At 42.0% G+C, this 24,663-nt stretch overlaps 1 protein-coding gene across 5 annotated transcripts in view; it reads right to left on the minus strand.

Annotated features, from left to right (window-relative positions):
- klf12b (Kruppel like factor 12b) overlaps positions 1–24,663 on the minus strand; it is a 41,279-nt gene that overhangs the window by 6,052 nt on the left and 10,564 nt on the right. For 3 of the 5 annotated variants that reach the window (XM_028591152.1, XM_028591153.1, XM_028591154.1), the window contains exons 2-5: positions 18,310–18,392; positions 11,455–11,983; positions 6,881–7,016; positions 46–203 (exon numbers count right to left, since the gene is read on the minus strand). In XM_028591152.1, coding sequence (XP_028446953.1) covers positions 46–203; positions 6,881–7,016; positions 11,455–11,983; positions 18,310–18,392 — 906 coding nt within the window. Of the gene's footprint in view, positions 1–45; positions 204–6,880; positions 7,017–11,454; positions 11,984–16,351; positions 17,337–18,309; positions 18,393–20,609; positions 20,701–24,663 lie in introns of those variants that run through there. The other 2 variants (XM_028591156.1, XM_028591155.1) reach the window with 2 other exon arrangements.

The following is a 24,663-nucleotide window of genomic DNA, read 5'->3' on the forward strand; positions in this document are numbered from 1 at the left end:
AATAAAATAAAAACCACTTAAGCATACAGACTCAGACCTACTGACCTGTATGTGTCCTCCGGTGTGCTTTTAAATGTGAGCTTTTGGTGTACACCTTATTGCAGCCCTCAAAGTCACATCTGTGAATTCTTCTCTTTTTGGAATCTGGTGACTCTGACCTCCGGGGGCGCCGTATGCTGTCAATACTGAACGGGGACATGGAACTGCAATGGGAGAAAGAGAATCAACATAAAAGCATTATTAGACTGCGACGATGACATCAACATTATCATTCTAACCAGGTTTTGAGTATGTAATGTATTCATACTGAAGAAGTGACAACATAAAGCAAAGTCAAAACTAGTCCCATACTTTGCTATGCACAATAGGACATTGAAAAGCTACACACAGCTTTTTCTTTGTAAAGTTTAGTGGCAGTGTCTAGCTGTCGGCAAAAAATGCTATTTACAGTAGTTAAGCAAAATAAAGCTGACTGAAACATATTACACTGTGCCATATACTGTAATTCAGCACAACCTATGCACTGAAGAGGTGCCATCCCATTTATGCAAAAAAACAACAACAATAAAACAATAGTGAGACATATTGTAATGCTACCAGTTGTTTAGGTCATTGTATTATGAGGGACACCATTTTTTTGTTGGGACAGTTGATCCTGAGATGTGTATGAAGTATTTTGGTCGCCTTAGTATACTTTGGAAATATGTTGTGCTGAGCTGCATGTGCACGTTCAGTATAGAGAAATGCATGTACAAACCAATTGACATCCACAGGCGCAAGTATTATATATTTCTTTTGTTGGTATAAAACAGTCAAGTATGTTAGTTTCCTGTTTACAGTTGGTACCAACTGGAAAAACAGTATCCTATAAAGATTAGTATATGACACATACAGACAACTACCATGTAAGGTAGTGCAACAGTAGCTTTGCCAGCAGGTGGCAGTGCAACACTGCTGTACAGTAACTGAGGAAGTAGATGAGGTAAGAAGGCTGGTATTGTTTTCGCTCCGACACATCACTCTTAGGTGGAGTTTTATCTCAATGTTGTTCAATGAGGTTAATGACTCCTGAGCTATTTCTGTCATCAATACATTTTGGCATGACATTTCCTCTCCATTAACAAGTCAATATCCCTGTTGATTAATAATGTGTCATTTCCAACAGTGAAGCCCTTCAGCAAAGAGTATCTGTGCCTTTGCATGCCAGAGTGTTTGTGTGAGTATTTGCTGTGTAGTGTCCAAATCTTAAATGTGTTCACGCATCACTTCTCTGAATATAATGTTACACACACACACACACACACACACACACACACACACACACACACACACACACACACACACACACACACACACACACACACACAAACACAAACTCAAACACACAAAAATAAAAAGAAATCCAGGAAGGAACTAAAAGATTGTGGTTGATGGTCAGTAGTTCATGTCTCACGCTTAGCAGCGAGCAACTTTCTCACACATGACTGCTGCACACAACAAATAAGCAAGAAAGAGAAAGATACAGCAATGACAGAAAACAAGAACATCTCGGTTTACTAGAAGGGAGGAGTGATATCTGTGGGATATATCGAAAGGGGCTATGTCAGCTGTGATGGAGCATAGTTGCTTTTCTTTCAGGTCTCAGAGTCTCTGCTGTGGATATTGACAAAGAAAAGGTACGAGGGTGACGGGGGAGAGAGGAAGGAGGGAGTGTACAAAAGGAACAGCTTTGGTCATGTTAGAGGGATTTGAAAGAGGAGCAGGGCCAGACAGGCCCTCCACTGAACTGTCTCCACCACACACAACCCACTTCCTGTCTCTCAGTGTTTCACTGAAGCACGATTTGTCAAATGCAGGCTCAGATATATACGCATTGCAATCAAGATAGCTACACACAGGCTACACAAATACACAGAAATACAGCAAAACACACATCCATACAGATCACCTGTTGCTCTTGGCTTACTGCCAATCTGAAGCTGTACAGGAAATGAGCACACGGATCAGATATGAAGTGGACTCCAACTCCTCTAAACCCCCCCCCCCCCATCTCTTACTCTCTCTCTCTCTCTCTCTCTCTTTGTCTAAATTCAGAAAATATCTTATTGCAAAGTGACGTCAAAAATAAACATTTAGAGAAATATGTCTATTAATGAAGTTGAAAAAACAGTAAATTGTAATTAGAATTGATTGATGAGATTATCAGGCCATCTACTAATTTAACAGAGAAATGCAGACAAGCATCTAGAATCGGATGTATTTTGTGTGTGCGTGTATGTGTGTGTGTGTGTGTGTGTGTGTGTGTGTTCTCGTTTAACTACATTCGTGGGGTCCAAAAACCAGGAGTCCAGTATACTTGTGGGGTCCTGACAGCTTTGTGGGGCCAAAATGCTGGACCCCATAAGTTTAAAGGGCTGTTTGAGGGTTAAGACTTGGTTTTAGGATTAGGGTTAGAATTAGGTTATGGTTAGGTTGAGGGTAAGGGTTAAGGTTAGGCATTTAGTTGTGATGGTTAAGGTTTGGGTAAGGGGCTAGGGAATGCATTATGTCAATGATGGGTCCCCACAAAGATAGTGAGACGCACTAGGCTGTGTGTGTGTGTGTGTGTGTGTGTGTGTGTGTGTGTGTGTGTGTGTGTGTTGAGTCAGGATTTACAGTGAAAACACTCAGACATCTCGCAGATGAGGCGGATGTTTACATTCTGACTTCATCCAAAAAGTGACTCCATGATTATGATATAATTTAGGAAGTAGAATAGGTTCTAAAACAAAGAACGAACGACGATTACTCATCATCATGAATTAATTCATTTAACGTACATCAACCGTTTTTCCACTGCTGCTGATAGTTGTGACAGATTTCTGGTATGAACCATTTTGGGTACTCATAGAAATTTCCCACTGTGAGACATGCTATTGATTAGTAAGCTTCAGTCCTTACAGTTACAAACTTTAAAATACACTTAGATGATAAATTCAGTGAGAGGAAATAACATTTAAGCATAATAAAAATAAAACTGGATAAAATAAAGAGATATAGCAATAAAGTTTCATTCTGAACAATGAGTATACATCCTTGTAAGAAAATTTGACATTTGAAGGCATCGTTTGTCTCTGGGAAACTGCGATATACATTTTTTACTACTTTTTGACATACAAAGGCTAAGCGATTAATCGTAAAGATAACTGACTAAGTATTCGACGATGAACACAATGTTTTGTTGCAGCCTTAAATACAATAATCAATTTTAAGATTTCCCGTGTCACTCTTGTCATGTAAAAAAAATTAAATAAAAACTCATAGCTTGTTGTGTTTTACCTGGAGTTGACTGATTTTCATGCTTCTCTGTTGGTTGAGAAACTTATTCTGCTTTGCTTCTGAAAGATGCTACTAACAGTGTTAAGTTGCTATTCATATCAGCAGGCTTACTGTATGTGTAAATATATAGTAAAAGATCACTGTGCCCACACTAGATCAACTGGTGTGTTCAAAATCAGCAACTAGAGATCAACTGGTTCACATTTCTGTTATGTATAGTTATAACAGGTTGAAGTTATAACTTTCTCAGTTTAGAAGACAACAAATGTGACAGAATCTGTAGAAAATAAGAACGGTGTAAGTAGGGTGTATTTATTTGCATAAACAATTTATCTTTATGTCTTTAATACCACATATCCGGCCACATGTGTCATACAGTAGCTGTTTTGTGAGAATCGATTCATTGTACTTTCTCATGTGAGCCCAGGAGCAAACTCACACTGCCTTGAACCCTGTGTCACCGCGGCATCATGGCTGTGTGAATGTGTCTGTTTATGTCTCCCAAAGCAGCAGAGAGAAATAGGAAGTACAGCTGAGAACGATTTCAAACAGAGCTGACCTCTGTTTTACTTCATTTGCTTCCCCCTTTCTTCTGTCCCCGTCTTCATCTGCTGCTCTCCACGAGCACGAGAGCGAGGGAGTGAAGGAGTATGTGTGTCACCTACAACAAGGGTTTCCCACAATGCAAACACAAACACATCTTTTTAATTTTGCATAGGAAACAAGGTCATAACAGATCGTTTCAACACAGCAAAGAAGCTACATTGTTCTTAAACAGACCTAGAGTAATAGTGGATTTATCAAGAAAACAGGAAAGGCAGTGTGTGTGACTATGTGTGTGTACTGGAAGACTGCCCATTGGGCATTCCTGTACCTGTCCGAGGATACTACCCCTTGGCTCACCCCCCTCCCCTTTCTCCACCTGCTCTGGACCAGAGCAGGTGGTCCTTGGGGACAAGCCAAACTTCAGCAGAGACAACCTTTCTAACACAGCCCCTAAACCCCAACACACACACACACACACACACACACACACACACACACACACACACACACACACACACACACACACCTTCTAGCCCTCTCCTCTCTCTCGAACTGTCTTCTTCTCTTTCACTCGTGTTCTCCCACAATAGCCTATCCACCCGTCCCCAGGGAAACGCATGAATATGGAGGAGGCTGCCCAAGAAGCACATGACACTCTCTCCTTTCACTCATTTATTTATATATGGATACCTTGAATGGAAGCGATAGGCACTCCCATCCTCCGCCCTTACACTTCTCTTTTCTGATGCTCTTTGGATGACTGGTTGTGTAAATGTGGATACTAAATTACATAAAGCAAATCTTTCTACACTCACAGTGCACACGTTCAAATAAAAAAAAGGAAGAAATACAACAACACAGTTGACTGATATGTTTCAAAGAAGTGCTGTCAGCTTCTGTTGCACTGCAATTGCACTGCAGATGTCTTTTAGAGCACATGTGTTGTGTCAACACAGAATGCACATTCTTCCTCTATGTGGCCAAACCGGCGTGTAACTCAAGAAGACTACAGACTGCTTTGTTTTTCACAGACAAACATGCAAAGTCTGTGTTCCTGTTGACAATGGCTGACCTCCTTCTTGAACCAGCTGTTCTGTCCACTGTGCAGAAACACGTGCATGCATACAGTACAAACACACATACACCGGAGGATTAATACTTACAGACGTGCACACATACTTTTTCACACGCTCAGTCACATACACAGCGTGCATGCAGGAGCACAGTTTCCACATAGCACTTTGCACACAGAGAAGAGAGTGTGTGGGCAGGCCCTGGCAGGCTATTGCTAAGCCTGGCTAGTGATTTCTCTCCATAGTGAAAGCTTGGGCAGTGAAAGGTTGGGTCCTGCCAACCTCTGTTCTCCTCTGACCACCCGGTGCCCACGTGTGGCACTCAGGGCATGCCTGTCCCTTTCAATAACCTGCATTGAAACCTGAGTCCTCCAGTGTGTGTATGTATGTGCGTGTGTGAGAGTGAGTGAGTGCATGTGTGTGTGTGTGTGTGTGTGTGTGTGTGTGTGTGTGTGTGTGTGTGTGTGTGCGTACGTGCATGTGTGTGTGTGTTTTCACTGAAACATGGCAACCTCTACTTGTACCACTGAACAAGCACAGCCAGAGAACGAGTCTTTACCACAATGTGTTGCACAGTGCCACCACAATAGCTCATTTAGCTTCATTACTGTAGATGTTCATACAGCCAGCAATGCTGAAGCAAACAATACAATGTCTTGTACATACAAAGTACTTTCAACCCCGTAAGCTGGACTGTTACCACCAAAACCCAGCCAGCCGGGGTCGGGCTGCCGTCAGCCACAGCCTTGTTAATGTTGCTTCATCATTAGCAGGATTCTCACAGAGTCCCGGAATACTTTCCTCACAGTTAGTCTAAATAAAAGTCCTTTGGGCATTAACTTGAGTGTGGCCAGGCTGCTGGTTATGACTGTTCTGGGTTTATGGGCAGAGAGTATGAGGGCAAGGCCGAGCCAACTGTTTCTCTGCGCCTGATTTCCTGTTTCTGATCAGGACACCGTAAGCTGTCATCCACTGGAGATGGAAGTCTTTACATTCAACACAGATGGACTGGCACCACAGGAGTTGTGATGTCTGGGCATAAACTATGTCTGAGCCATATGCATTTAGGCTTATAGATGCACTCCCACGCATATTCATCAAAATGAGGAAGAGCAGTTACAAAAGCACACAGAAGTGCATAATGCTAGGTTTTATACTTGGTTTATATTTAAATGATGCTCTTATCCATGGTGACTAACAATAAGCAATGTCAGGAAAAACATTTTAAACTCTGTACTCTGAACTCTGTAATGCCATATCAGATCTTGTACATACTTCTCTATACAAACTTTCTAAAAAAATGCTGCCAATTTTTATAATCCCTCCTCAAATAATCATCCCTTCTTTAAATTAGATATTTTCTTTTAGGACCCAGAAACTCAACAGCTTGATAAACAATGGCTAATGGCAAAGAAAAAAGAGACTATTGGTAACCCAGACTTGAACTAGATACAATGCAAAGGGACAACATCTTCAAATAAAATCTCCTAATAAAGATATGCATATACATGAATTCTAAGATGGCAGAATATTTTCCCTAAAAAATATCTTCAATAATGATTGAAGTGTTTCTATAAACAGGGACATTTTACATGGTTGGTGAGTTACTATAAGACACCATCAAGCATTTAATTTAATAAATATCTACATTGTGATGTAACAGTTTACTATTTGGGTGAGTGATAATGTGAAGAAACGTTCTCCAACTAATATAGAAGACCAAATTTAAACTCCCATATCACTAAATTTACCAGCTGCCAACAGTATGGAGAAGACCATACTTCCCAAACATCTTCCTGTGACAACACAGAACAGAAAAAAACAGCTCAAGACAAAGATACGAGGATTTTTTTTTTTAGAGCTGTTAGTGTCAGTAGAGGAGAAAAGGTCAGTATGGAGACCAAACATTTCCCACACACACGTGTACAGATCATGATACTCACTCTTGTACGGCGCGGGCTATAGACAGCGCAGTGGAGCCGGTCTCATTAACACTATCCAAGGTCACGTTTGGCAGGTCGTCGTCATCGCTGTCGCTCTTGATCTGCCTTGGCGACAGGCCGTTGGGGTCTATGTGTGCTGTGAGGAAGGGACACAGACACAGGAGTCAGTGGGTAAATGTCCAAGTTAAAAGTATGTGTGCATGCACGAGTGCAACTCTGCTCTCTGTTCCCCAACATGTGCAACTGACAGAGAATCATATTCATGATAATAACTCTCACATAAAACCCTGAAGACAACACAAACATCTAAATCCAGCCGGTTCTTGCTGTATTCATTTTTATAGAACATCCTGATAATTAGCATGCTAGCTTTGTCCCTTTTTTTGATTATTTTCTTTTGCACAGTAGCCAAGACAGAACATTTGAGTGGCCAACATGCTATTAACCATGAGCCTCTGAGCCAGTGAGCAAAGGGGTTTCTGTCTCTTGAGCTGAATGACAAAGTAACTTCTATTCCACAATTTGTGACAACTTCTCCCATGGACAACTCATTGGATATATTGCCAGAGCCTGCAGCCATTCTGTCCTCTCTGTCTGCAAGGACACAGGCTGCGATCCTGGATAACTCAAGAGATGAATGTCAAAAAACAAAATCAAAACTGTCAAAGAAAAGTTGCTGGAAATGCACTGGATCGAACGCTGATTAAGTTACAAAGGTATTTAGAAAAAATACAGAAGAATACTTAACTGTATGCTTAAGATATCACAAGAACTACAATTGCTCTTGTTTCTGAAGATGTAATCGTCACAAACACAGAATATATAGTGATACATTTTCCACTGAGTTCAGCGACATCCCCAGTTATTGTACGCCTGGTGCTTTTATAAAAGCTATCAGGACTTCACCTCCTCTGTTCTCTCAGCCGAGATTGTGGCCATAGTGGCCCATAATAAGGGTCTAGAGTTAGGAGCAGACATGGTGTTATTACAGGGGGGGAGGAGCGGGGGGGGGGGGCACAGAAATAATGCTGTAACTCTGTTATTCTTTAAAGGTTTCTAAGTGTTGTCGTAGATTTAGACATGCAGAGTGGTCACCAGCTCGCCTACCCAATGGAAAACCTGTAATTAGTTGGAAATGCATCGTGTGTTGAAAAGGGGTATTTTGAGCGAGGGACACAAAGGAGGAGTGGTGGAGAGGTGGGCAGAGCACCGGATTTCTTTCTTTCTCTCCTGTTGTTTCCAGTCAAGCCCTGTTTCCATGGCAACCTCCTGTCGGAGACAGGGAGACAGCAGTGAAAAGAAGGGTACCCGCCCTCTCTTAAAAAGGATGGCCAACCTGTATGTGTGTGTGTGTGTATGTGTGCGTGTGCGTGTGTGTGTGTGTGTGTGTGTGTGTGTGTGTGTGTGTGTGTGTGTGTGTGTGTGTGTGTGTGTGTGTGTATTTGTGTGCATGGAAGTGTTTTTGTATCTATGTTGAAAGCTTCAGTATGACTGAGACTTGCATCATTGCACATGATTGTTCGGTTCGTATCAAGTCAAACAAGGTAAATCTAGGCTGTTGACCCTCACATTAAACTTCATATGGGGGGAGTGGGCTTTAGATAGATAACTCTCCTGAACTTATTTTTCCAGCCATCACAAAAATGGTGACATCTTAAAGGAAAAAGATAAGAAAAGATAAAAATCATATCCAAACAATAACAATAATTACATCTTGTAGCACTTTATTTTTCATTAGACTTAGGGAATTTTTATGTAAATGTTCACATTAAATCATGGTTGCAATCTCATTAAAAGTGACTGTATCCACCACACACAACATTCAACACTCATTTACCCCATTTCCTTAGTGTTTGGTGCTTTCAGAGCCGGGAAAAGCTGATGTTGGACTGTGTATTTGTGTGCATGCAAGTGTTTGTGTAAGTGCCACCAATCTTCAATATCCATCCACACCCTGTTATGCAAGTCTTGTTTTTCCTGTCCTTCCTTCTTTCCTTTTCTCTCCTTGGGAGCAGACATAAAACGCCCATCTCTAAGGAGACCACCCCACCCAGCCGACTAAATGTCTTTCTTACTACATGCTCTAATTACACATGTTGGCTTGTACAGTACATGCATGGGTGTGAGTTAAAGTCTAAGTGTGTGTGTCCATCCTGCAGGGAGTAACAAGAAGCAACCTCTTTTAAAACCAACAGTTGGCTTGTGTACAGCTCAGAGTTGGACAGAAACACCTACTATAGGCTCACTCCCAGTGGTTGGCAGTAAAACCACACCCAGTGAGAAAACCAATAACACAGTCTAGGCAAGGCCAGCGAGGTCTAATACTCAAACTGCCCCGGATGTTTGCTTCTTGATAAAAAGAAAGGCAACAACGGGTGTGGCCCTGTTTACCTGCACCTGAGGCTATAAGCAACCAAGCAAAATCTCGGTCAGTTAAAGATGGGAGAGCCTTTCAACTTGTAAACCTCATCTTCACTCTGAAGGGGGAACATTATGGCCCGAGGGGCCGTCTCTGAAAGAATGCACACACAGTCAGCTTTCAAAGCATTGTGTCTGCAAGTTCTTTGACGGAAGACAGGACATCTGGGCAGACAAACTTACGAACAGCCTGCTATTGGGATATATCAAGCCCCATCACATAGTTAGTGCAGCCATTTTTTCACTGCCTGATGCCAGCATGAACCTGTCTTAGTTGTCCCTTGTTTTTGACCTAGTCTAATCAGACATAGACCATTTATTTTATTAAATTTCTGAAAAGGTTTCCAATTAATTTTTTGGGTGGTTTTATTATTTATTTTGGTAAGGCTTTTAAGGCTTCGCAAGAATATAACCAAGGTGTATTGTGATGGTTGACAACTGATAACTGAAAATATTCAACCGTATTGATTCAGGTGAATATTTAAGGCCCGAGCGCCAACAGCGGCGAAGGCCCTATTTAAACTGAAGGAATTATTAGTCTTCCGGCAAATTAATCGCCTTTTTGAAGGGCTTAACTTACTCAAAAACTCATCAAAATTGGCGGTCGCATCAAGCCTGGTGAATATTTACGTTTTTTAAGGGTTTCGGGAATAGGCACACAAAAATGGCTCGCTAGCACCCCCTACAAAACTTAAAAAATGGAGCCCCTGTAGTACAAAACGTGGTACACATATGTAACATGTCAAGACGTACAAAAAAGCTCATTGGAGCCATACCCTAAACCCAACAGGAAGTCCGCCATTTTGAATTAAACGTTCGCCATTTCCACATTTCGTACTTTAACGAACTCCTCTTAGAGATTTCATCCGATCAACTTCAAATTTAGTCTGTGCCATCTTGAGACGTTAAAGATGAAAAGTTGTTAAAAGAAAAACTTTTCGTCATAGGGCATGGCCGTGGCGGGGTGGCCATTTTGTGCGTTTTGTCATTGAAACAGGAAGTGGGTGTAACTTGAGTGTACATTGTCCAATTGGCTCGAAACTTTTCAGGATTCATAAGAGTCCAACCCTGACAACATCTACATGCCGATATTGGCTCAAAATCATAGCGCCCCCTAGTGGCAACAGGAAGTAGACCTAAAAGTCAAGGTGCTATACTTTAACGAACTCCTCCTAGATATTTCATCCAATGGACTTTACCTGTACCATCTCAATGACTTAAAGATGAAAAGGTATTAAAAGAAAAACCTTTCATCAAACGGTGTGGCCGTGGTGTGGCGGCCATTTTGAGCATTTATCGATGAACCAAGAAGTTGTTGTAACTTTAGTGTACATTGTCATATCTGCCCGAAATTTCTCACGTTTGACAAGGGTCCAGGCATGAGGACATCTACAGGCCAAAAGTGACTTATGGTCATAGCGCCCCCTCGCTGGCAACAGGACATCTGCCTTATATGACAAACATTATCCAATTTGTGTGGTCTACATGTGATACTGAGCCGCCCCCTATACTTTAACCACACACCCCCTCTTATGGCTTTTGAACCGTTTAAGGTAGAGTCTTGTGTGAGGTATCACTGAACTCAGCAGAGACTTCCTTCTTCATTGGTGATGGTTTGGCCCGCCCCCTATGCTTAAGCCATGCCGCTTTCATAACTGGTGACCAGTTTGATGTAGACCCTTGTGTGAGGTATCATTGAACTCAGCAGAGAGTTCCTTCTTCATTGGTGATGGTTTGCCCTGACCCCTATGCTTTGGCCACGCCCCCTTTCACAGCTAATGAACTGACGTAGTGTCTTGTGTGAGGTATCATTGAACTCAGCAGGGAGTTCCCTTTTCATTGGTGACGATTTGTAGCGAGGGGCCCGTCCAATGCTGCTTGCAGCTTTAATTTCTAATTGAGGTTTCTCAGTAGGTTGAGATAAAAGTCTATAAAAGTTGGAGAAAAGTCAGACAGCTTATGTTGCTATGTAAAACTAATATAATCATAATGCATCATCATTTCCTCTACAGTTCTATCAGTGCTTAAATAGCTGCTGAAGCACCTTTGAGTTATAACGTGTCTAACTGGAATTGATGAAAGAGGTTTCATAGAAATCCCAAAAGAACAAAATCAGCCATATGAATATGGAGAAAATTCAGTGAGCATAGTCTCACCTTTGCCATGGTTTTTCACCTCGTCCAGCAGAGGTAGCATGATGGCGTTGTTGAGGCTGGAGGGTGATCGAACGGCAGTGGTGTACATGAGTGGTAGTGACTGTACCACGACTGGGATGCGGTGAACATGGCTGGCAAGCTTCCCCGCTCCCTGCAGGCTCAATGGGCTGGATGGAGGTGGCGGCACAGAGTGCAGAATGTGCAAATACGGCTGACCTCTCAGCCCGGTTCCAGGGGTTAGCACCGATGAGGCTGAGGTGATAACCGATGGAGAGGAGGAGGAGGAGGAGGATGACGACGATAAAGAAGACGGGGAGAAAGCGTATCTGAGAGGGGAGGATGACGAGGTGGTGGTAGGGGTGGTTGATGAAGAGGAGGGGCGGGGTTTGTTGATTGACAAGTCGACAGGCTCGGTCTGTGTGTGGAAGTGCAGGTCGTTAGCGAGCAGGTCTTCTGGAGGTTCGTGTTTAACTCTGCTGAGGAAGAAGGGAACGCCGTCCATTGCAGAGTAAGGGCGCACTTTAGGTGACTGTTGAAGTAGAAGAGAAGCATTGATGTTAGATTTTTTTTCTCCAGTGATTCATTTTTGTCATTTTAATGCCTTAAAATGTGCACTAGACCGCAACACACAACAGGGAAGAATGAAAAAAGTGAAACACCTGTATACAATTAATGTATTTATGGCCCAACATTTTATATGACTACCCCTGCAATAATTATACTCTCCTCATTCAGTCAGGCCAGAAAGTGATGTGTCAATGAATTCATGTAAAGGATGTTTGTTTTTTGTGCTAGTATTCAGCTTTAGGAGCAATAATACTGCATGATAGAGATATGTCAGAAAGCTACATGCAGTGACATTTATTGAGAAAGGAGCAATTGATTTTCTCATGTTCATTCAAGCATTCAACTCCTCCTTGGTTAGCATGATGTCATACGCAGATGAAACACAGGAGTAGATAGTGTCTTTCACACTCGCCTCCTTTCACTGTCTACTTTGTGTTTCTCCTTTCTCTTGGCGTGGGTTGCTCTCTCTCTTTTCCTCCTGTTTTCCATCACTCCCACAGAAAAGCAGCTCTCTTGGCTCCCCTTGTATCTCTCCTAAATCTCCTTTGTGACGGTGGAAAAACATCATATGGGCTCAATTTCCTGACCGTCTCTCTCTGTCTCTCAGCGATGGGCCTCCTAAGGCCAACGCTGGTGGCTCAGTGTATCCCTCAACACATCTTTCACTTAACACCAAGCAGACTGTAACACAACCGCTCCGTCTGCACAAGTTTCAGATACCTGTTTACTTGGAAAAGATAATGAAGAACATTATATTATTAACACAGTAGAGAAGTGACATTAACCCTGCTACTAGTTATTTGTTTCTCCGGACTGCCATACTTTTGGATCCTCTTTGATATCACATTTTCTTATAATGTCAAAAGAACCATGTTACATGTGATGTAGCAGATCTAGACTCACTATGTTTGATGTGGGAGGGGTGCTAGAGTGTGTGGTGAGTGGTGTTCATCCTCACAGTGGAGCCTTTCAGAGGCTGAGTCACAGTTTGGGCCATCAGGGAGCGAGTACATCCAGGATTTTTACTAATCATACAGTAAAAGCTCATTAAAGTAAAGGGAAAAACTTTAACTCTCTTACACAGCTGCAGCAGATATTAAAAAACATTCTGTACTGAGGATTTTCATCCTGAGTTTTGTTTTTGAGACTTACATTTCTTTCCCCTTATGTAATGCTGGCTGAGAGTGGATCTGTGGTGAATTACGAATTTTTGGTGTGTGAGTGTGAGTGTGAGTGTGTTCTTTTATGTAGTAGACTGCTATTTTTACTCCAGACTTGTATACTTGTTTTCGGCCTACAGGAAATGTTACGACCCTATGAATCAAAATGTGCTTCTCCCCGTGTAACTCCTCCTCAGTTAGAAAACAAACCATACCCCATGATATATGCCCTCTGATGATCTCTGGGCCTCGATGGGGTTCATCGCAGGGTCAGTGGTGTCAAGATCAGGGTTCACAGCACATTATGGCCTGCTTCTTAATACCACCCACCAAGCATTTTAGTGTGTTTTTTACATTTAACTTGAATTATGGAATTATGTTCTTAAGGCTTTTTTCTTTCTTTACATATAAGAATATAAACAGCCTTATGTATCACAACAACAACAAAAAGTGGGGAGAAATCCTTGTGCCTCCTTTGTGGAAATTTCTAGCAGCACAGTGAACTCAGAGACACTTCCCTCAAGAAATTGACCATTTATAGCACATTGTTAAACAGTAATATTTGGCAGAAAAGGCCCATGCTCTTTGAGGGAGCTCTCAAAATATCCAATGAAGATTCAGCTGGGAGAACTAATCTCCCTTAATAAAGATAATAGATAGCAAAGTCAACAATAGTAAAAGCTTCAACATAACAGGAGGAGGCATCGGGTGGACGACGAAGCTGTGGTAGCAAATGGCTACCTGTAAGAATAGGATTGGATTTAAATAGTCCGTTCGTAGCCATGCAGCTATTGAAAGAGCCACTGATGGTAGAGCATGAATAAAGCAGCTGATGTGAATCAGCTGATGTAAGCTCTACTTTCCGCCGGAGTTAACGCGATGCTCCATTTTCGAGTTGCAAATGTCGGCTGTCCACTCATAAAGCTAATATGTCCCTTGGGCGATTGTTAGGTTATGACTCTGATGGGTGGAGAATCATATGACACTGAGTTTGCAGAGTAAACATTAGCTGCGCTCACTGGTATTTACAATATTCATAAGCTTAAAAATGAGATTTCAGTCACCATTAGCAGAGTCTGTAACACTTTACTTTAAGTCACTTTAACCCTCTGAGGTCTAAGGGAATTTTTAGATATCTTCTTGAATTCTCCTTTTAAGGGTATTTCCATGTAACTGATCCCCATGTGTTTCATATCAAAATGTTCAGAACAAAATCATACTCATACACTCACTATAGTGACGCCCAAAATTGTTCCAGAGCAATGTATAAAGAGATAATTTGGCCCTAAAGCAGAAATATTTCTGAAATCTCTTGTGAAAATAACAACATAGCCGTGGCTGGGTTGGCTCAGTTGCTCAGGCGCACATATACATAGAGGATTATGCCTCGATGCAGAGGTCCAGGGTTCGAGTCTGACCTGTGACGAGTTCCTGCATGTCTTCCACCTCTCTCTCCCCTTTATCATCTAGCTGTCCTGTCCATTAAAGGTGGAAAAGCCCAAAAAAATTATCTTGAAAAAAAGAAGGAAATAACAACATACCCACATTGTTTTGGTGCTTGAAATGAGATTACAAAAGTCTTGGGTTCACAAAAGTAGCGTAATACATGAATAAAATAGTTAATACATTTTGTAATATCACTTATTGAGTAGGACTGTTATCAAACATCGCTTTTTGTCCTCAGAGGGTCAATTAAGTCAAATTTAGCATTAGAAGTATACAAACATTTAACCAATGGTTTATAACCATTAAAAGTATATAAAATAAGGTGTTGCAGCAGTCTAGTCTAGTTTATTCTAGTCTCTCTTCATCAAAAAATCCCTCCCTTAGGCTATCTAAGTTCTCATTTGATTTTATTCCAGCCTGTAAATGTATCTACAGTTGCCGCTTTACCTTGAGAAACCTTTCAAAAGAAATATCATTTAATTGATAATATGCATGTTTGTGATGTAAAATCATCTATGCTTCTCCTGCATCAACTCCCGCATCAACTGCCTTTCTTGAAAGACCCTCAGGCTATCATCCAGCTGCTTTTGCACAGAATCTCTTTGCGTTTGCATGTTCTGTATAGGATGTGAGTGTCACGGACCGCCTCGAGCTATACTGCCTCAAGGCTTTGAAGGCATTAGATCCATTGAGGCTGATCTCAGTGTAGAAATCTCGTCTTTCTCAGTGAGTGCTCTTAGAGTGTGTCTAGTTGGCTACGAAAGTTCTGCCGTATTGTCAGTTCTCCCTAACGCTGAAAGAAGACAGAGGAAAAAGAGAAAACTGAAGAAAATATATTTGTGCCAACCAAAAGTGGAATCTGAATGCTGTTCAGTAACATTTCATCATTAACAGATATGTTGTTGAACTCTGATTGGCTGAGCCATGTTTGAAGCTGTTGTAGCAAACACACACCTGAAACAATTAAATATTTGATCTGTAATTGTCTGCTCAAACTCAAAATTCCTCTTAGTGTACTCCAGGTCTCTCTGACCCATCGCATGTCCTATTGCCAAATCAGTAAACTAGGTTATGGTTGTTCTTTTAGCTAACACAAATGCAACTGCCTTAATATACATAAAAGTAATGTTAGCTTGTTAATCAGGTGAAGCGGTGGAGGAACATCAAAACATTAAAGCTATAGTGCGTAGTTTCTGCCGCCCCATGAGGAATTCTAAGTAATGACAACAAAACTGTTGGCGCGTCCACATGCTACAAGCCTTCCGCACCACCCCCCTAGAAGCCAAGGAGGACACGGAGGATTAAAGAAATAATTACATACATGATGGACTCTTCAGAAGAGGTAATTATCTTCACTCGAGTCTCTGCGCGGGAAAGTCACCGGACGACACAATCTTCTGAACATAGCCATACTGAGAAATACAGAGAGAGTTGTGTGGAGCTGATAGTCTTAATTAGTTTTGTAGCAACTCATGTGGCAATGCCTTGAATGTAACAGACGTTCATTAATATCAAAAAGTTACGCACTAAAGCTTTAATACTCCATTGTAATATATTTTTATTTTGAATTTTTGAATTTGAACAAATTACGTGTTAGTTCGGATTTGTTCACTAAAAAAGTGACAGTGTGAATGTTGTGGCAACGCATCTGAGAGAACGGAATTAAAGATGGGAGAATGCAACTTTTCATTTGCATAAAAAATTCAGACAATTGTCAGACTCACTTTCATTGTAGCCTTTCTGTTTGTTCGTGGAGTGATCATGATCATGACATATGGAATACAGTCAGTTACTGACAACCTGTTAAAATTGGCCAATCCTGTGTTGCTCCTGTGTAAAAAGAACACTTGTGTGGAAAAGTCAAAACAACAGAGTGTGTCTTGTTACACAAAAGTGAAAACAGAAAGTTATTTGCATTTTGGAGTTAGGTTCTCAGACACATCTCAACCAGCACAAATGGAAAACTTATGCCACCCCCTGCTCTCAGTTTGACAGATACAAACACATGTATGCGCTCAAACCTACACATTCTCACACACGCTGACACACATATAAAGATATGCTCGACCCGCCTGCCTGCCTCTGTCCTCATGCCATTGTCTTTATTAGGGGATACTGGTTAGCAGGGCAGATTTTCCAGCCCCTTGCGGGCAAATTCTAACAAGGCAGACCATTTCCAGCAAGCCCTTGGCCCCCCGCCACCCAAATGAAGACCACATTTCTGCAGCAGCCTAAACTGTCTGTCTGCGTCTGCCGTCTAAAGGGAAGCACAGTCTGTTCGGGTAAGATTGGATCTCAGTGCACTCAAAGCAGCGTGGGCTGCAGTTCTCACATCCTGTCTGCGACTGACATCACTACACGTATGGGGAATGACTTCAAACCCCAGGTAATATGTAGCAGCACGGGAGCACAGCTCTTAAACCCTTGAGCCAGCAGCTGAGAGCAGGACACCCAGAAAGTGACCACCTGCTGCCTCTCTGTCAAGCTCTTAGATGTGGAGAGACAGATTCGATTCTTATCAATATAAAGCACCTACACGGCCAAACAATTCTCTACCGAGGTAACCTGATGGGTTATCAGTAGCTGGTATTTTTCTCATCAATCATGTGCTAATGCTCTCTGTTTCGTCTCAACCGAAACTGTTCTGCTGTTCTCCCACAAAGTGCTCTAGGGGATATATTAGGGGCCAGGATATTATTGATATGTTATGAATGGAAATCAATAATAACTGAATGCTAATTCATCATGATTTCAAATATTAAGTGGCCTGCACACACAGCTGTGGCAGCAACACAAAGCCCTTGTAACCTAGCAACAGCTTCTCCATAACAAGACCACTTTATTTCTAGGTATGTTGAACCAGAGAGCCCTGATACTGTATGTGGGCCTTGAAAACCTTGCATGAGGTAACTCCATTATTCCTAACATGGTCAATATGCAGTCTATTTGAACATAAAATTCAAAAATAAGATTCAGTTGTGCATTTTAAGTAAAACAAACTAAATATTCCTGGTGCAAATTTAACAACAATTACAATTGTTGTAGTGACAATTAAAAAATGTTCTGTGATTTATTCATATTGAGTGATGAAAAAAAGCAACACAGAGGTGACAGGGAGCACTGTGAGAGTAGAGGCATGCATGAGATACAGTAGAGGAAAAAGATGGAGCTGTGATAAGTGTTTGCGGAGGAAGACTATAAGTGTGGTGTGTTGTATTTGTCTGTGTGTATTTGCATATGTGTGCAAGAGAGAGAGCGATTGCTTATGTGTGTGTTTGTGAGAAAGAAGGGTATGGGAGGATGAAGGGAAATTGAGAGACGTACTGTAAAGGGGCAGGAGCAGACAGAGATAGATAAGATTTAGATTTTCCCATGTGACCCTCCTTCCCAGAGCAGTGGCTACATCTGCACAATCACCCCCAGCTGGCCCCAGTCACCTCCACGAAAACCCCCCAATGCATTCCTGCTCCAGCTGTGGCTCTCCTCCTCTTCTTGGTTCTTTTCCTCTTCCTGCTTACTACCATGCTCTCCGACCACTCCTCTTAGCCCCCATACTCACTCACCCTCTCACTCACTTGCTTAGGCCTGGGAGTAATTATGAGCCCATTGCCAGGAGGAAGAAAGACGGAAAGGAAAGCAGGAAAAAAAAAGGAAATTGTCTGGAAAACAACTGCTCTCTTACCCCTTGTTCCGATTCCAGAGGCTCAGCTTTGACTCGGACTGCAGGCATTCCGTCAAGCATTAACATCCTGTTTCTTAGGCTGCCTGCAAAAGGAAACAAGAGGAGGTGTAAGACGTGTGTTTTAGCATGACTAAGCAGGTCCCACACTCAGTTATTCACGTATGCACATCTACGATGTTGTGCCTGCACCCACTGAGAAATAAACACATTTTAAATAGACACAAATTCATGTTTCACAACAATCAGAAGCTGATGGACAAGAAATGCACACAAACTGTGGAAACTCAGTCAGTGCACAGCATGACGCCCTCTTCTCCATAATAAAGATTTCCAATTGCCTGGTGGGCTGTTGCAGGGCTAATAACACTTCATAATGCTAAAATCCTCTCAAGACTAATATGGAATACAAACACTGGGTTTGATATATAGTTACGAGACAGCAATGGCAACAGAACAGCCACGCAACATGTCCTCTCTAACCACTGATTTAATAAAATAATAATTGATACTTGGAAATAGAAGTGAAGTTTTGATCCATTTGACACTTCTAAAGATAATATTTTATACTCATGATGGTAATATTGATACCACAATATGACACTTACACACATGCAACCACACACTAAACACACTTTTTAGTACATATATACAGTACATTCTTCCCTCTGCTGCCTGTGAGCACTGTGCCTCTGCAAAGTAGGCAGCAGTGCCCGGCTCCTTAGCTCCGTGCTGTGGCTTTAAGAGGGATACTCAGGTGGAGCCAATGACAACAATGCATGTTCCGTATCCCTCAGTTGGGGCCGACCTGAGGTAACCCTTCCTCTTATTATTTTAGCAGCAGTACATGGAGGAATGCAAGCAAGGCAAATAGACTCTAAACATCTCTATTACTCTCCACTGCTGGCACCAGAGTCGGGATCTGTGGCCCAATCCGTGCACTCAGCAGCGCCGCAGCCACCATGACCACTCTCGTGCGGAGAAAAAAAGAAGCTCAGCCAATCCCGAATGACATATACTCTTTCTCTGCAGCTGGTTGCCCAATCATCAGACTAAACTACTAACACTACATCCATGTGGCTTGTCCAATAATCAAGATTTTTTTTACTCACCAGAAAATCCACTCAAGACAGTTATCAAAAACATTTCATTTTACAGATTTCAATACAAATTTGCAACAGAAAAATCATTTAAAGCCACATACTGTTCCACTACCTCTTAGATTCTCAGGCAAAAGGCTAATCCTGACTGTGTTTGTGTGTGAGGGAGGTAGAGAAAGAGGGATTTACTCTCTCAATCTGCAACCCCCCAGATCTCCCCTCTCAGGTCTAAGTCCCTCAGGTACCCTGGCTGTGCTGCTTTTGTATTGTTGTCCAGGATGTCCTTCGGCTTCAGGTCTTGGTAGGCCCAGATAGCGTTACCATAGTAACAGCTGGGCGGGTGGAGCTGCAGCCACAGTCCAGCCTCAAGCCATGTGTTGAGGAGAAGAAGAGAGAGGAGGCAGAAAGTGAGGCATGTTTTTCTCAAGATGACCATCATTCTGGCAGAGGCATTTTCTGCTTCTCTGAAAGGATATGTATTTTTCAGAAGAAGGGGCTTCAGATAAAATCTTGATTTTCTCATGGGGTAAATTTCACTTTTTTAAAAGGTTCTTTTTTGAGCCTCAAAAAAGTTTACTTCATTCAAACGTATTTATTCTCTGTGATAAATGCGTGCACTCCTGTAACCGGAAAAATAAAAACACCTTCCTTTTTTTAAAACACATTTCTTGAAATCAACATTCCCCAGTGTGCTTTCAGTCCAGTTAATCCAGTGGTTTGTGATGACCTTCCTAATGAACTGGCCTGCAGCAGGCTATTCATAGGAAATCAATGGCCATTACATACCTCTGCTTGTGACTGTAATGGCCAAAGAGCTAACAGCAGTGAGAGAGAACTAACACTGAGTAATGATCAGCTAACAGGGGGGCACTGTGTATTGAAGAGGTTATGTCAAAACGCTTTGACCGATGTCAACTATCAACTGCTTTTGCTTCTCGTAAAAGGAATATGTCTGCCAGTTAGTACTTCAGGATCACAAACCAAAAAGATAATAAAATGAACAAAGATTGAGTTTGAAATTAAGAGAATTTGTTCAAGGTAATAAACCAATATGTATCCAGTATTCTCTAACACTAAATTTGGTCTGCTGGCGGCAGGCTTAGGCAACCAGCAGTGTGCTGTCCATCAGCAGTATGAGGCTCTGTGTGTGGGAGATGGAGAGAGGGAGGGGGGTTAGAGGGAAACAGGGTAGATTAAGATCACCTTTCCATTTGCTGCACTCTGAAATGAAATGGCCATCCCAGGTGTGTGGGGGAGTTGGATGGAGAGAGGAGAGCAGTGGAGTGTTGAGGCATCTCATTTCTCTCTCATACCCGCCCCGCCCTCCCATCCCCACCAAAATCCCTAGAATGAAAAAAAAAAGAAAAAAAAATGGTAAAGGTAGCAGGTGAAGACTGAGACCAGTCCTAGCAACAAAATGATTGAAATATACATATTTCAGTGTGTGCTGCTCTCTTCGCTTTTCTGTTTGTGCGTCTGCTAATGCATTTCGAAATATAAACTGAAACTCCCACCAAATAGCCGCATGTATGACCTCAGGTCCACTATCTCAAAGTTCACTGATGGCTATCAACTCTGTGCTGGTGGAGGCGATAGCAACTAGCTAGAGCGGAAGGATAAAGCCCAGGCAAACCAACCCTGATCAGACTAGCTGGATCAATTAGAGGTGACAAACTTCTCTAGAAAGCAACACGGTGGATCAGTGGTTAGTGCTTCTACCTCACAGCAAGAAGGTTCTGGGTTCAAACCCAGGTTGTCCCATGTTCTCCCCGTGCTTGCGTGGGTTTCCTCCAGGTGCTCTGGTTTCTTCCCACCATAAAGACATGCATGCAACTAGGACTACAGTTGAAAATTAGCTGACTGGCTGTTGATTAAGTGATTAATTGTGCATTGTCCTAATCAAAATAAATAAATCTTCAGACCTCACACACTAGTGTGATCATCCATGCCAATAATAATATATATATATAGATGTCAATATTTCAAAAGGAAACTGGAAATTTAACAAGCCTACAAAACCAATCAGCCAGCGCAGGTTTAACTTTACCTAACCAATGCGCTCAATTGTGTTTTAAGCCCCCCAACGTCTCCTTCCAGGCAGCACTGCGATTTCGTTGACTTCAAGGCACCTAACCCTAACCATTGCCTAATCCTAGTGACTTCCAGGCAGCGCTGCCTGGAAGGAGACGTTGGGGGTTTAAAACACTAATAAACTACCTATGCTGTGAGTTCATGTTCTCTCAGGACGTGCGAGTGTGAAGACAAATCCTGCTTAACATTGTGTTTTGCTCACACTGCAATGAAAGACATTTTTTTGTTAAAGTGAAAGAAAAGCAAAGAAACTCATGAAACAAGATGTAGTATGTGGCTGTGTCTCCTGTCTCTCTCTCTCTCTCTCTTTCTCTCTCTCTCTCTCTCTCTCTCTCTGTTTCTCTCTCTCTCTCCCTCATGTGCACATACTTGCACACTAACACACAAACATCACACACCCTGAAACAGACGGGCCCCGCCAATACTTTGTTCCCATGTCGAGCGCCCAGAGCAACTGGGTGCATCTGTGTCACAGAGGCTGGACCTGCTGCCACGAGGTGGGATGGAAGAGAGATGGAAATGGGTAAGGGAAGGGAAGGGGGCACTGAATTACGAGAGATATATGAGGAAGTGTTAAGGAAGGTGATAGCAAGAGAAGTGAGTGAGGGTGGGGGCTCGATGAAGAGCACAGAGTTGCTGGCAGGAGTAGTGGTTAGGGAAGCAACCAAGGGGATTTGAAGAGGTTGAGGAGGGGGGGGAAGGGTGTTTAGTGGGGAGGAGGAGGGGCGGGAGTCAGAGAAGAGAGAGAGGGTAGAGAGGGGATATGGACCAGAGCCAAGGCCCGGTCGAGCGCAAAGCACACGGTGCAAGAATGCCAACAGACCCCCTCCCACCCGGTCCTCTACCAAAGAAAAGAAAAGGAAAGAAAGAGAAGGAAACAGCAAGGAAAACATTTAAAAATGTTGCAAATCAGGAAAAAAGATTAACTAGTGGGATTAGTGCAAATGCACAAAAAAAGGACAGAGCTGTAGGTGATATGAGATGAGCATGTCCTGTGTTCTGCCAGTATTGTGTGCCGCTGGCCTCTTTGCCGCGGCTCACTTCCCTCTTCTTTGCCCCTGGACACCCAAATGTGACACAGTGGCCTGATAACCAGCCTACAACTGCTAGCTCACCAGCACACTCCTCCGCTTCCTCTCTTTTGAGTACTGCAACTTTTAGAAAAGTAGCGAAAGCTGTCTACATTCACAACATGCTTGTCTGAAAAATAGGATTTGCTGAGTGACACTTTGCAGACTCCGGGAAATAAAAGTCTAATATATGTTTAAGAGAACATTTATCTTGTTTGCTAGCAGTGTAGACAGTATAGAGCCACAGCTGAATCACAGCTGATTTTCGATCTCAACCTCAGTCTGCTTCATGTTAAGCTGTGTCTGCTCATGACCTCATCTTGTTGGCCTCATTCTGGTCTTGAGAGCTCATTCAAATAGTTCCCTGCAGAGTTACTGCTTAAAGAGTAACTGCACCCAGGCAAAGAACGGCAGTTTGAGTGGTCAAAGATTTAAAAAACATTTGAACCTTCAACCAAAGGTTGAGGTCAGTCCTGAACTACAAAGCCAAAACCCATAAACTACATATTTGTCACTAGAATATAACTTTTTGAAAACTTTTTCACTGTGTAGAAACTAAAATGCCTTACAATTGTGTGATGTAAAAACAAACTGAATTAAAAATAGTAAACAGAGGTAAAAACAAACTGCTAGCTTAACAAGAGCTAATTTGCCAACATGTTTCCTGTAAAAAAAAAAAAATATTTTGATGATCCAACCTGTTCATAATTGAGTTTTTATACCACATAAGCCTTAATAGGGCACTGGCTAAATGTGGGTAGAAAGCTAAAAGCTACCTAGCTTAGATTAACTTTGGGGGGTAATAATCACCTTCATCATCATCATCATCATCATCATCATCATCATTACTACACACTTTGGCCTAGTAGCCTTCAAACTTCAAACCTATTCTTCTAAATTTCACAGTTTGTAGTTACTGTTGTCTGCCTTTGTAAGGCAGAGGGCTGCAATGCTTTTCCTCCACACAAGATCTAATGTGGAGTTACCCTTTAAGAGGAACAACTGGAAAACTCAAAAATGACTGACTTAAGCTCCCACGCTTTTCTTCCTCTGTTTAAACATGAACTCTAAAATTCCCTAAATGTGAGTACTTCTAGCTTCTAAATCAGAGATCTTCAACAGGAGGTCCTGTGTGTGTGTGTGTATATATATATATATATATATACATACACACACATACACACACACACACACACAGATACAGTTACTGTTCCACATTTTAACATTAAAATATGATGTATAAATATATGAATATGTCAACAATTATTATTTTAACACCTTACCTTAGTATTGTATGCACCATAAAAAGGTATATCTAAAGGCCCCTGACAGCCCTACACGTTATTTTAGGCCCAGTTTAATATGCAGATTGTATACATTATATATAGTAAGGGGTCCCTGCTCTGTCTCACTTTCAGCTGAGGTGTCCTTGGCCTAAAAACGTTGAAGACCCCCGTTCTAAATACTTATACCAGCAATTTAGTATTGCACTTACATAGAGTGTACACTCACAAGAGACAGATCCTGACTTTTAGTCCTAATGGATCAAACTTTAAAAACAAATTAGATCCTACATTTCTCATAATGCAACCAATACTTTTTTAAAAAAAAATGTCATTAGACCCTCCCTGCCAGATAAATATCCACATCCAATTGATGTCCCACATTTGTAACAAAGACATTATAACGTAATAAATTTGTCTCCAGCCTCTGATGACATCATCAGGGCTTATTTTGTCAGACCTGACAAAACTCCCTCCAGAGCCACAGAAGACACATAACCACTGCTTTTACAGGCTGAGTAGTGCTCCCCATGACGAGTTAACTGACCTTTATGTATAAAATCGGTGGAGTTTCCCTTTAAAGACTTTCTAACCCCAAACAGCACATACCAGGTATACAGAGAGGATGCTGTTTTTTATGGTGTGTGTGTGTGTGTGTGTGTGTGTGTGGGATGTACTGAGATGGACACTTTTTTTTCTAATCATTCCTGGCACTCTGTGAATGGTCTCAGAATTTCCATTTCATAAGCCGTATTTTCCTTGGCAGGAGCAGCAAGCAAAGTCTTTTGGATGTTTTTGGGACATTTTTGAATG

Source organism: Perca flavescens, chromosome 11 (assembly GCF_004354835.1).
Source record: "Perca flavescens isolate YP-PL-M2 chromosome 11, PFLA_1.0, whole genome shotgun sequence".
Classification (NCBI taxonomy): Eukaryota; Metazoa; Chordata; class Actinopteri; order Perciformes; family Percidae; genus Perca; species Perca flavescens.